Raw genomic sequence first — 14063 nt, 5'->3', positions numbered from 1 at the left:
TTAAAGGTTTTTTTATTATGTCAATAGAACCACTATTAATTATGTGGCTTTATTTCATATGTTAAGGTTTTGCATCTCAAGGATTTTATATTGTATCAACAGAGAATTAATTGTGTTGCTTTGTTTTTATTTTATATGTAGTTTTGAAGCCAGGAATAATTTAGTTGATCCCGGAATATTTTGGATAATGGATACTCAGTTGTTTGATATGTTCTTTATACCACCCGCCACTTCCGAACGTACCCCAGACCCTCCCTTTAGACTCCCAGACCCTCCCCACTGCTCCACCCCTATTGCTCCACCCTCCTCTCTCCCACTGTCCCACCCCCATTGTTCCACCACTCCCTCTCCCTGCCTTCCTCCACCCTCCCCATTATCCCACCCTCATTGCTGACCCCCACTCCCTTCCTCCCCCAACCCTCCCTACCACCCCACCCTCACTGCTACAACCCCACTTTCCTCCCCCCACCCTTTGATGTTCCTTTGATGTTGGTGGAGGACGCGGAAATGATAATGACACAGTTTGCACTTAACCACTAAATCTTTATTAATTGAATTTTTATTATAACATCAATACAATATTAGTAAATAGAGAGAAATACAGCAACAAAATGGGGAAGGGTAGGGAGGTGGTAGGGGTAGGGAGAAAAGGCAGGGATAGGTAGGAGGACCACTGACAGGGTTCTTATTCATCACTTTTCTGTAACTTCCATGAATATTTACCATCCTTCATTATCAATTTCATTCCAGCAAGTCAAAGAGCATCTATCTCCTCATCCTGTAACTCTCCAAAGGCTCTGCTCACAATCTGGAGCCCTGGACTTAATACCCAGGGCAAAGTTAAATTATTTATTCAATCACCTTTGAACTTTTTCCCACTAGAGTTTTATTCATGTCCAATTTGCCCTAAATGGTTTGATCTCCCTGCAGTTCCCTCTGAGTTTATTTGAAATCGTTAAGGGTAGCAATCATAGGGTAAAGGATCACAAGTAAGTACACATGTCCACTTATAGAGTTATCTAATACATATCATGCTAACTTTTAAACTAACCCCACCCACTTAATTACTTAATAGCCCCTCCCACCCTAAAATACTTACGATTATATATACCCCCTATTACTTAAACTGATTACATAAAGAAATAAAAACAATGCAATTTCCACAGACCAATTCCATCAATCACACTCTACAATCTGAAACAACAAAGAACTTTCAGTCCCACTAGATGTTCACTCTTTCGATGAAAATGCAGCGTGGGTCCCACCCAGCTCTTCGTCTTGGCAGGTGGTCCTTCATTTCTGCTTAGGTCTTTCCAGCAGAGTGTTCTCTGTTGCCAATCTTGGAACTGTAGCTGACGTTCGACGTCTGTGGTGGATGACAGGCAGATCAATTCAGGAGCCCAAGAGGTACCTGCAAACTTAAACACAAACCCACACTGCACCATATAGATGTGCCCCTCTTTATTTTGTGCACCTGCAAGTTCCTTATGTCACCTCACATGATTGAATCAAACTAATTCTTCATTTTCCAACATCGAGTACAAATAACTCGTTGCTCAAACTAAATTGACTCTTCAGAGATGTATGTAAACTTCCTCCATTTCAAGATCTTAGCACAACGCCTTCACTAGTTCTCTCCAGGTTTGCCTAACAACGGGAGCTCATACCTTCTTCCTTGATTTAATTAACACTAATAATTTGGGTCAAAAGTCAATCAAAGTTGCCAATTTGTTTCAAAAAGGTTGAATACTGGCTTTAATAATTCTGATGTTTTGATATATGTCCTTTATGTTTTATTTTGCTCCCTTTCTAACTCCCTTAGAGATTTAATTTCTTTGCTCCTTCCTTTCTTATGAATGAAGGCATTTGGAGGAAAAAATGCAAAAGAAAGTTAAAGTATCCAATTAACATAATCAACAAGAACAAAATAAATTCAGTGAAAGGAAACTTATTAAATTCTGATACTATAGAATAAATTTGAAATTACTTATCCTTAACACCTACATTTATAGATAGTATATATAGCAATAAAGCATAGAGCACACTGCCAACAGTTTTTCACAAGCTTTACTAAACAGCCAAATGTGTGTCAGGGTCTTCATCCATGCGCCGCTGACCCACACCACCATGCTTTCCCTGACCGCTGCTGTCGTTGGTGGACATCTCCAGATTCTGCTTGCAGTGATGGCAAATGTCCGTGTGCTCATGCCGGGGCTGCAGACAATGACCCATTTCTAGGCCCTCTGCAGCTTGAAGATCAAGTGACAACTGTAAATTTGACACAAAACAACTTGAATTCAAATGTATGGATGATGGGTTGATTTGAGGTAAACTGAACTGACGCTTCAAAATAGTCCAGAAGCACAAACGCACCATTTTAAAGGTAATTACTCTAAAACACGTGAGTGACTGACAAGCTTTCGGATTCCATTGAAGGAAAAAAAAAAAAAAAGTGGGGGCGGGGCGCGGGGAGCGGGGAAGTCATTTAGAATTAAATAGCCAATTGGTATCTTTTTTTGAATTTGTAGATCTTTTTGTGTGATTTTTTTAAAAGGCCCAATTGATAAAATTGATGTCACATATGACATTAACCTAGCAGATTGAAGAAGAATGGGATGAACTATTACACCAATACTCCAGCTCTGAGGAGCCTCTCATTCACAGTGTTGCAAGAGAAGTTCACAGTAAAGAAAAATTTTATACTATGTTACGTATCAATTTTAATTAGTTTAACAATAAGAATGGGATCGTACTTTGTAATTCAATGGAAATAACTTCTGAAAGCAGTCACCACCTTAAAACACTGTTAAAAGACACTAGCAACCTACAGCTAAAACTTTTAAGTATTTTAAACATGCAAGAATAAGGGTGGGGGATAATGAATGGGCGAAAGGTGATGTGGATGAAAAATGAAACTTCACCATTGGACTCCTCTTCATGATACGCAATTTGAAATCTATACCATGTTGTCTACTGCTCAAACTGTTTTGGCAATCGGAGGTTGTGTACTGAAACACAAGCCCCTTGAAGCCTGCCTCTTTCTTCTCCGTGTGTGGCAGCAAAATGGAGTCTCAGCAACCAGGCAGGAACGATGACACAAACCCTGCAGCAGGGATAATGGCAGCAGTAAAGAATTAAACAGAAAGAGAGAGGTTAGACAGTTCAAGGTAGTAGCAAAAGACCAGGCTAAAGAAGTCAGGCAGTCCCAGGTTAGCACAAAGCATCCAGGAGACTAGAGGTCATCTCTGGACTGAAGACAATGCTTGTATTGTCTGTTGCTTTGAGTCATTTGAGTTGCTTTGAGGCCTTTCATTCATTGGCAGCTTCTTTTCATCTCCATCCTCTAGAGGGGACCCCTTTGCACTGTGTGAACTCTGATCCTTTTAAAGTGAGGTTACCCATCAGGTTACCCTCTGGATTTAAAGTTCACTAAAGAAGTCCGTATCTTCAAGACAGTGTCCAGTGCCCCAAGTCCTCTTCTTCAAAGATAACCCTCGCAGGCATAGGAGTGTGGGTCTGGGTGCTAAATTCATGTCCCCTCTCTAAGCATCCTAATGCTACAGTCTAGTGAGGGGACTGATGATGAAATGCCCAGATGTATATGGAGGCAGACGCATGGAGAGATGCTTCCAACACTTTAGGTGATCCTCTTCCAGCCAATTAACAACACTCCTGAACTTTCTTCCGAAGAACCAGGACAAGTTGGTAACATTAACTCAGAGTCTCTTAAGAGTTGGGTACGGGACTGCAAGGTAGTCACGCCTCATAAACATCTAACATACCTGAAGCCACCAATAGTCTCTGGTTACCAGGTTTAACTTTTTTTGTGGAAGCCATTACTGGCATGATGATGGTAAGGTGTTGTGAGAAAGCCAGAGTTCTTGGGTACATGAGATTTGCACCAGGATGTGAAGGCACACTCTAAACATGCAAGAGTCCCTTCTGAGAGAGCACTTCCTTCTGAGGCCTGAGGTGTTTCTGTTGCAGGGGTTTTGCCTGCTTCTGGGAGAACCGGTCGAGTTGCTGCTCCTTGAGAATTAACGGAACCATGAATGCAGAGTTTGAAGATGGTGAAGTTTCTAAGGGTGCAGCAAAAAGATCACGGAAGCCATTTTACACTGCACCAACAATTCTGGCTTCCTTAATAAGGCGTCGGTCCTCCAGTGATGTAAAGAGAGTACCGAGACTGCAAGAAAAGTCATGTCCTCCTCCTCCTCATCTCCCCCTCCATAAAGAAATCAGCATCTCCTGTGTTTGCATCAGCTTCTCTGTAAATGTTAAACGTGGAATCTGGCAGCCCGTTAATTTAGATGGTGACAGAGGTTTCAGCAGGTAAAACCCAGGCTTCCAGGATTTGCTGGGAAGTAAACTTGTCAGGAATTTTAGTTAAATTGGCAGTTAAGGTGGAAAACTGAGAGAGAAAATGTGTTGGTAAATATTCTGTCGCTCTCAAAAAATGGTGGAGGTCTTTTGGTGCTTTTTTAGGATGTGTGCCAGTCCAGGGTGGCCCTGACCTTTCCGTAGCCATTTCAGAGAGGGCTTGTGCCTCAGGTTGGCCTGAAGATGCAGTAGCCGAGTTTAGCACACAGTCACTGATTGAGAAGCTGAGCAGGAGTAAATCTGAGGGTAGAGATCCTGAAGGACATGACAAGTGTCTACATGGTGCTGTAAGACGGCGGCGGCGGCGGCGGCGGAGGCGGCGGCGGCGGCTGCGGCGGCGGATACTGGGGTACCGGAGGCTGGCGGTACCAATGTGGGTTCCAGGTGATCATCACGGGGACATAGAGTGATCGTCCATGTCCATCTCGCCCCACTGGGTACCAGGCAAATCCTACTGGGTAGGTCGGGTACGTGGTGTATGTGGGGTAGGTCTGGTATCCAGGTAGTTGAGGTACGTATTCAGTGTACGTTGCCAGGTGAGCCTGGTCATCCAAGTTTGGAATAGAGAGTCGAGGATACTGATTCTGAATGGTGAAGCTGTTGGGAGCTCGGCAGTCGTAGGAGACTTGCAGTTTCCATCCCCTCTTCACCTGGAGAACCTGGGCTCCATTTGGGGCGATTGTTGGAGTAATCAGCCCGTCTTTCACGTTTCTGGCCACAAAATCTCGCAGGGCTGCCATTTCGGGTTCGGACAGTGAGTACACGTGTCCGCTGGGAATACTGTGCGCTCCAGGTATCATTTCGATGGTGGGGTCAACCAGGCGGTGATCCGGGTAGACGTTTTCGTCCACTGGAGTGTACACATTCTGGACATAGTAATACCTCACTGGCTGGTAAACTCTGTATCCATCCACCGGGTAGTAAAACGACGGCTGTGCCGGTGGTGGGAGCGACGGAGGTATTGGGGAATACATCCTGCAGTGGTATCGGCAATATTCAGAATCAAAGACGATCGATCGGGTGCTCCATGTGATGTTGGGATCATGTGTGCTCAGCCAGCGCACCCCAAGGACGACGGGGAAGAACGGAGACTGAGTCACATCGAATGACAGCACCTCGCGGTGATCTCCCAGGTCGACTATCAGGTCGTGCGTTTCGTGGACAACTGGGCCCGATGCTATGGGGCGTCCATCAATCGCTTCCACCAGTATTGGCCAGTCCTTGACCCTCAGAGGAATTCCGTTCTGGGCAACATATTCGTGATCGATGAAGTTGCCAGAAGCACCAGAATCGATCATGGCTCGGACGAACAGGGTGTGTCTGCCCGGGAGATGAATCTGGAGCATCACTTGCAAGTGTGGAGATGAAGCATCATCTTGTGGGGACCTTATTAATTCTGGCCCGGTCGCTGAAGGTCCCTCTACAGCGGGGCCGGGGAGTTTCCCGCCGGCGAAGCCTTTGAGGCCTTGGCAGGACAGTTGTCGGCGTAGTGACCTCCATTTCCGCAGTAGAGGCAGAGGTTCAGCTTTCTGCGTCTTTCTTTTTCCTCCTGGGTCAGGCGCATGCGGGCGCCGCCCACAGGCTCGGTGGGATCTACCTGGTGGTGGCTCGTGATGTGCGGCAACACCAGCGCGCGCGGTGGGGAGCGCGGCTTGCGAGCGGCGGCCGCTCTGGCCAGCCTTCTCTCAATGTGGATGCACTGGCCGATCAGCGCCGACAGCGACTTGGCCACTTCGAGGCGGGACAGCTCTGCCTGAATGTGGTCGCTGAGGCCCTCGTGGTACTGGTCGATCAGGGCGGGCTCGTTCCAATCCAGGTCCTGTGCAATCATCTGGAAGGCGTTGGAGTAGTCGATGACCGACCCCATGCCCTGGCGCAGACGTCTGATCTTGCGTTTGGCCGCCTCTCGCCTCTGCGGGTCTTCGAAGACGTGCTTCATTTCGGTCATGAAGGCTGGGTAGTTGTGCATCAGGTAGTGGGATCGCTCCAGCTTCGCGGAGGCCCAGCGGGCGGCGCGACCGGTCATCATGCTGGTCACGAAGCAGACGCGGACGCGGTCGACTGAGAAATCTCTGGTGCTTTTCTCCATGAAGAGCTGGCACTGGGCCATGAAAGGAACCAGCATGTCTGGGTTGCCGTCGAACTTCTCAGGAAGGTCATCTGGGCACTCTTCCTCTAGGGGAGTGGGTGGGGCAGCCGCCGCCGCAGCACCGCGGAGCTCGAGGTCATCCTCCTCATCCTGAGGGGGGGGCTCCACTTGCTCACGGAGGGTGGTGTTCTCCTCAGTGAGCTTCTGCACCTGGTTCTGCAGGTTGTTGTTCTCCTCAGACTGCTTCATGACCTTCTCTCGGAGGTTGTTGATCTCTTCAGAGAGATCGTCCCGCCTTCGTTCGGCCAGGTTGGGGATGTACTGGCCCCTTTGGGCGCTGCGTGAGGAGGAAGAAGAGGAAGAGGAGGAGGAGCAAGAGGAAGAGGAGGAGGAGGGGCCGTTGGGGGGAGGAGGAGGAGGAGGAGGTGGGCAGTCGGGCCCCAGGGTGAGAGCTGGAGTGGGAGGAGACCTCCCAGATGTAGCTTCGCTCCTGTGGGGATGGAGGCCCGGATCCTGGCCTCCTCTTCCACCCTTTCTTCTTTTTGTTTTCAAAAGCTTTTTGTTTCTGTAAACAAAGATAAAAGTATAAATTTAACATACACATTCAAAGCAGCACATTTCAAAAAACACTTTAGCATTTTAAAGTAGCCACTAAAATACTTTAAATACATGAGTATTTAAAGTATGCCCTAAAATACTTTAAATACATGAGTATTTAAAGTATGCCCTAAAATACTTTAAATACATGAGTATTTAAAGTATCCCCTAAAATACTTTAAATACATGAGTATTTAAAGTATCTCTTTGTTCTACTTGCTTACATTAATAATTAATAAACAAACACAAAGCTTGCAAAAGGGAGAAAGAAGTTAATCAATTAAGACAATAGATAACAAAAGCATCCTACTTTTTCATGTTCAAATGACCTTTTCCTCCTCAAAGGTCACCTGTTTATTATGTATTCAACAATACATAACTATATCAACAGCAAGTTTACCTTCCCTAACTATAAAAGAATGCTGAGACATTCTAAGCAACAGTTTTGTACCAAGAGAGCATGGCAAGAAACTTTCAAGTCAAAGATAGAGACCTAATAAAAACACGCAGGTAAAGCCAGAAGGATAACTGTTATTAGACAAGTTACCTGAGAAATAGCTAATATTCCAGCCAAGAGGGAGCCAAAAAAAAGGGCGGGGGGATTAGAATCACAATGCCTATATTCATCAATATAGACACTACCTCCAAAGAGGTTGCCAAGTCATTATCAACATTAACAACTGTCACAGAGCCCACAGGATTGTCTAAATCCAACCATAATCTAACCATAATCTGATTTCCCAAAGAGAATGCCCTATGGGACAGAAGTGGCACTGAGCAGTTTCCCTCCTTATTATGCAGTCAATCCACAATTATCAATTGATGCCCCCCAGGAAGAGCTGGGCTATAAAATGGGACGTTCCAAGAGGCCCAATAACAGTACACCTCAAACTTATAATACAGATTTAATTAAATAATGTAAGTAAAGCACTGAATATTCAACAACTGTTAGCTAATATTAATAAAGTTACTAATAACGAAGGTAACTTTCTGTGTAAAGAGGCTAAAATTAAAACAGGGAGGGGCTGCAATTATGGCAATCTAGCCATGCATTTCCCACCCGAAGACATTAATTTATTTTGGATACACTGTTGGCCAAACCCAGGGCCTCATTTGATTTGCAGGTCATCAGTTTGCAACTTCTGGTTTTTAAACAAGTTTTTGTTAGCACAGTCCCACCCAAAAGTTTATAATTTAGAGCAGGACAGGGCTGTACCCCTTGCTAGGTGGTGAGTAGCTATATGGGAGGAGTTGGGGGGAGTTTGGGGGGTTGGGGATTAAAGGTCTTAATTATGGGTATGGGGACAATAAATCATACATACAATAAATCATACAACAGTGCCTATGTACTTCTTAAAAAGAGGATTAAATGTATTTATAATTATTTATTTATAGTAATTTATTTATAGTAATTAGTATAGTAATTAACTTTTTAATAATTTTTAAATGAGCATTAAATTCTCATATTTGGAAAACTTTAAGAAAGTGCTCCAAAGTTTAAAAACATAACTTAGAAAGCAGGCAGACTGCTTGTTCATCAAATTTTAACTTGGCAGTCTGGCCGCCTATTCCTCTCTGACCCATCAAGGCAAAAATGGGACACTAAATTAATTATATTAATTAAAAATCACAAAGATAAACGTGCTATTCAAAGAAGTTAGGTGAAAAATACCTAATATTTCAATCAGTAGGGTATAAGGGGGAAAAAAAGGTAATGGTAATCAAACATGATGCCTGTACACTTCACCCTTGTCTCCAGCTATAGGGAAATACCCCTTTCTCCTCCTTCCTTGAAACCCCTCATAATCTTTTAGGCCCTTCCCCTGCACCCCCACTCCCCCAACCCCCAGCCACTTAATCTCTGCTCTGTCCTTGGAGTGGCTATACAGCAAGCAGAGTCTTTAAGGGACAGAATTACTGTGCCATTTTAATAGTTTTAATTGGCATTCGAGATAAAATATTCTAAATAGTCTAAAAGTTTAGAAAATAAATCATAACCTGTGACACTGTTTCATTTCTAACTCCTTAAAGATAATTGTATTAGTGACACTCAAAAGATCACAAAATAGTACAATTTTTATTTATCAAAAAGTTTTATTTTTATTTAACAAATATTTAATAAAATAAAATTAACTACTTAATAAAAATTTTTATTTAAGAAACATCCCATTTATTAAAAGTTTTAATGGCCCATTAAAAACAACTAGTAAGCATAAGTCAGGTGACTCAGGTGCCACTTTTGTCATCTAGACATTAATAGTTTGAAAACTTAGAGAGAAGACTTCTGGAAAGGCATTCAGAGCATGGCCTGGGGCTGCCTGACCCAGGTCATGAAAGTTAACAACCTACATGTCAATCACAGTCACTGGGGTGTGCTTTATTGAGGCCCAAGTCTGAAGGTTTTAACATCTGCAAAACACAATAATAGGACAGGTATAACAACATGTTCAGAAATCAGCAAACAATCATTGTATTGTTTAGGGAATCAGAAGATCAATAAGTGTTTAAAATTCAAATGCTTTTGGTAGACAGGAAGATAACATAAAAGTGAGAAGAAACTGGAGTTAAGACAGTAAGAAGGGGGCTGTGACTATGTAATTCGGGGATGCATGTCCCCTCCCAAAGACACTGAAATCTTTAACAAATTTTTAATTCAGTGCTGGTCAAATTAAGGACCTTATCTGACCTGCAAGTTCACCAGTTTGAGACCCCTGACCCTTATCGAGATCAGGCATCAGGTACCCACCCATGGGATTTTTAATTTTGGGATGGGACTCCAAGTCCTAAAGGAGATAACTGCCCAGAGAAGAATAGTTTAATCTTTAAAAATGGTAGGATAGTGGGCAGGCAGGTTAACATTCAGTGTAAATAAAGTTTTAAAATATTTAAATAGTAACTAAAGCCCAAGTTAACTTGGAAACAGGAGCAGTGTGACTTTATTTGAATTACAGAACTCTGGCTCCTTCAATCCCCCCTTACTAGGGGCTGGACTGCAGAGGTGAGGTCAAGAGGCCCCATTCCTAAAACCTGAAAGGATGCACAGCACAGAGCCAAGCCCATGGGACAGATGTCACCTTTAGACATGGAAAAAAAAAATTCAGTGTTAATCTATATAGGAATTAAATACATTTGATTAATCTTTGACTCTTCATGATTACTTCTAAAAACTTCTATTCCCCAAACACACCAAAGAGTAACAGTAGCCAAAAACCATTGCACATTAAATATCTCATTAGAAAATGACACTTCATTAATCAACTCTTAATTGCCTTACATTTTCAAACCCAATTTCTTTTTTAGTACCTGGCGTGTTATTTGTGAAATGCAAATTATATTAATATGCACATTTTTACCATTGTTTTGAACTTTAAAAGAATGCAAAAGAAGATACCAAATTTCCAAAGGGAGTGGGGGTTAGGGTAGCAAGGTGGGCCTGGGGAGTAATTGAAAGCTGTAATTACTCTAAATATAAATATGTAAAATATATAAATTATATACTTGTTGGGGGGAGATGACAGATATTTGGGAGTTAAAGTCCTGGCTCATGGCTTATAATATAGGAAACCAGGTTTTAAAATTTCTTCCTTTAGTTAGAAACATAAACGTAGTATATCTAACTGGAGGTAAGGCATCAATTTGTTTTATATGCATGTTTTATAATGCCAGCTAAAACCCTCCAATCTATATTTTGTAATGTTGATATTATATTATACAAATTTCAAATATGACAATTATGTACCACCATTAAGTATTCCACCATTAAGTATTCACCCCAAATTTAAATAATTAGCTTTTGCTTTTCATTTTTAAAAAGCTAATTATTTTGAATATCTTAAATATAGTTTTGTCTTATAATTACAGCTTACATTACTGAAGTTTAAAAATGCACTTTTTTTTCCCCATCCTGTTAAGTGTGAGAGATAACGCAAGCAAGCAATGCCTGGGACATTCCAGGACAGCAAACACCATAGAAAACAAACCAGAAAACCCCTGCAGACTCCAAAGAAGGCAATGAATAAGCCAATTCACTCTGGTCATTTAATACATATTTAATGAATGCCCACCATGTGCCAGGCACAATTAATAAATATGTAGGCAAGTTAGCCAGGGCTAATCCCCTAGAGTTCCAAAGGAAAAAAAAAAAAAAAAACCAGCTTCACAGGCACACAGATAAACACCTCATCCTTGTCTCAAGACCAAGCCAATAGTACCAATAAACCACTCCTATGAAGCACAGTTCAAAAGTTGTTCCTTATTTTCTGTCCACCAAAGAATCTGATTTCAGTAAGCCACCACAAATGTCCATTAGTGTCTCTAAAAACCCTTACATGTGAAAGTATTTAAAACAATGTAATTTCATTTGTAGTAAAAACATTTAGCTGGATTGCCCTTAGGGGCACCAGTCATGTCTGCTCACTAGCACTTTTCATAACCCACTATCAGGAGTTTAAATTGTGGAATTATATTACTTAATATACAAAGCACTTGTAAAAAATGCTTATAAATCCCAGGTATAATTAGCATTGTTGCTAATTGTTTTTAATTATTATTCTTATATTTATTAGACACTAATGGATAAAAAGCAAAATCCGCGCTGCCAAGAAACCGCAGGAGGGAGGGGTTGTGCAGCCAGGCTCAGGCAGTGAAAGCGCGCAGGCGCAGAGGATGTGGGCCTGTAGGGAGGGGCTGGGGGCTCACACTGCGCACGCGCAAGAAGGTTCTGGGAGGCGGGGCCATAGGCCACCTCAGAAGAGGCGGGCTCAGGGAGGGGCCAAGCTTTGGAGAGGCGGTGTCTGGGCAAGCCATCTCAGAGGAGGTGGGCCTAGGGAGGGACGCTTTTTGGGTTATCGCCTCAGAGGAGGCGGGTTCAGGAGGAGGTGGGGGTTCTGAGGGGACCCACCTCAGAGGAGGAGGGCTCAGGGAGAGGCGGAGTCTGGAAGAGCAGCCTCAGAGGAAGCAGGCTCAGGGAGAGGCGGGGTCTGAGGGAGCGGCCTCAGAGGAGGCGGGCCCAGGGAGAGGCGGGGCTTGGGCGAGCGGCCTCAGAGGAGGCGGGCTCAGAGACGGGGTTTAGGGGAGCCGCCTCAGAGGAGGCGGGCTCAACGAGAGGCGGGGTTTGGGGGGGAGCAGCCTCAAAGGGGGCGGGCTTGGGGAGAGGCGGGGCCTGAGGGGGCGGCCTCAGAGGAGGCGGGCTCAGGGAGAGGTGAGGTCTGTGCGAGCCACCACAGAGGAGGGGGCTCAGGGAGAGGCGGGGCTGGGGAGAAAGTGTCTAGAAGGCGCGCTCTAGGAAGGCGCGCTGCAGAGGAGGCGCGCTCTGAGTAGGCGCTGGGAGGCGCTAAGCACGTTCCGAGCGGATACTGCAGAGAAGGCGCGCTAGAATGGGCGGGGCAGGTCTGAGACTGGCTGTTCGCCTCTCCTAGGAACCCCCTCCCCAAACCCCTCCCACCGGCCTCCCCAGCCAGATTCATTTCATGCAACAGCGCAATCACCCCCAGATCCAACACCCCCCAAACTAAGCAAACCAACAGTTTCCACAAACTGTTGCTGGACGCCAATTTGCGCCACCTTTACAACTACACCGCCACTTCGATCCAGCGCAACTAGGCAAGGCAGCCCGCTCTGCCACCACCAAAAGATTCCCTTTTGCACTCAAGTCAGCGCCCCTCCACTCCACAGCTATAGCTGGAATGGTGTGGGCAGAATGTTAAACACTAATTTTTGCCCGGGGCTCCATTTTGTCTAACAGCACCATCATGCAGACAACCGTCCTGCAGAAAAACATAGTGGGAGCCATTCCAAAAGGTGTGTTAGAGACAAAGGGTGGGGTCCCCCACTAAGACGACAGAGTAATCTTACTCTACAGCTCTTGCCCCTTTACAGCTGGTTTCTTTGTAGCGCAAAACAGTGCAGCTTGTGTACCCCTGCAGCTGTTATTACTTTGTAGCGCGTTTTAGGTGTAAATTCTCTGCAGCTCATGTACCTCTGCAGTTCCTGTGCCTTGGAGCACAATGAAGCGCTGTTGTAGTGCTAGTGGTATCATTCTTGTAGCGCTCATCTGCTGCCTCTCAGGTTTTGTAGTGCATTTAAAGCGCAAATCAGTCATCAGTCTGCAGCTCATATACTGCTGCAGTTCATAATGGTTTGTAGCGCATTGAAGCGCCCATCAGTTTGTAGCGCAACTTAAGTGCCCGTGCATCTATAGCGCATTTGACGCGCTTATCAGTTTGTAGGGCATTAAAGCGCCCATCAGTTTGTAGCGCTGTTGAAGCGCCCATCCATCTATAGCACATTTGAAGCGCTTATCCGTTTATAGCGCATTGAAGCGCCAATTAGTTTGTAGCGCCTATCACTATGTAGCGCTTTTGAAGAGCAAATTGCAGATTGGTCTGTAGCTCATGTCCGTCTGCAGCTCATGTCTGTCCGCAGCTCATGTCTGTCTACAGCCCTTATCTGGACTTGAGTCCTGGAAATCAGAGCCCTGAAGGCTTGGTTTCTCCACTCTGTTTTGGAGTACTGCCAGTGAAGGCGTGACAAGATTTGCGTGGAGACAGTCAGGGACACTACTCCATCTCCCGCAGCTCCCGAAAAGGACAGGGAAGGAATGTGATCTTAATAAAAGAAACATCCTCACCGCATACTCACCACGCGAGGACTCCTCTGCGAAGACAGGAGGACGGGGTCCCACACCTGCGCCAGGCGTGGGTTCCGCTGGGTGCTCTGCAGCCCGGAGTGGCTCCGGACGCGAGCCCGCTCAGCGGACCTTTCTCGAGGCTCGGTGGACCCTCTTCGCTGTTCTCCCCAGGTCGCAGTCAGGTTTCTTCGACACACACCAACCGAAGTTGAAGCGCGTGTACCAGGAGCGCCGACTGGGAGCCTTATATAGGCTGAACAGAGGAGGGGGGCGCCAAATCCCAGCGTGCTCCGCGGGCTAGGGGGGCGGAGGGGAGCGGGGGCGGAGGGGGGATGGGGGATGGGGGTGGGGGCGATGGCCACGCTACAC

The 14063-nt window shown here is 45.1% G+C and overlaps 1 protein-coding gene across 1 annotated transcript; it reads right to left on the bottom strand.

Annotated features, from left to right (window-relative positions):
- Positions 1-522: 522 nt before the first annotated feature.
- On the bottom strand, positions 523-13937 carry PEG10 (paternally expressed 10). The gene is given in 3 exon segments (XM_044246055.1): positions 523-5827; positions 5830-7034; positions 13695-13937. Coding segments are annotated over 3 exon segments (2382 nt in total). The 5' UTR covers positions 13700-13937; the 3' UTR covers positions 523-4655.
- Positions 13938-14063: the final 126 nt, after the last annotated feature.

Source organism: Neovison vison, chromosome 4 (assembly GCF_020171115.1).
Source record: "Neovison vison isolate M4711 chromosome 4, ASM_NN_V1, whole genome shotgun sequence".
Taxonomy (NCBI): Eukaryota; Metazoa; Chordata; class Mammalia; order Carnivora; family Mustelidae; genus Neogale; species Neogale vison.
This window is presented reverse-complemented; position numbering and strand designations above follow the sequence as displayed.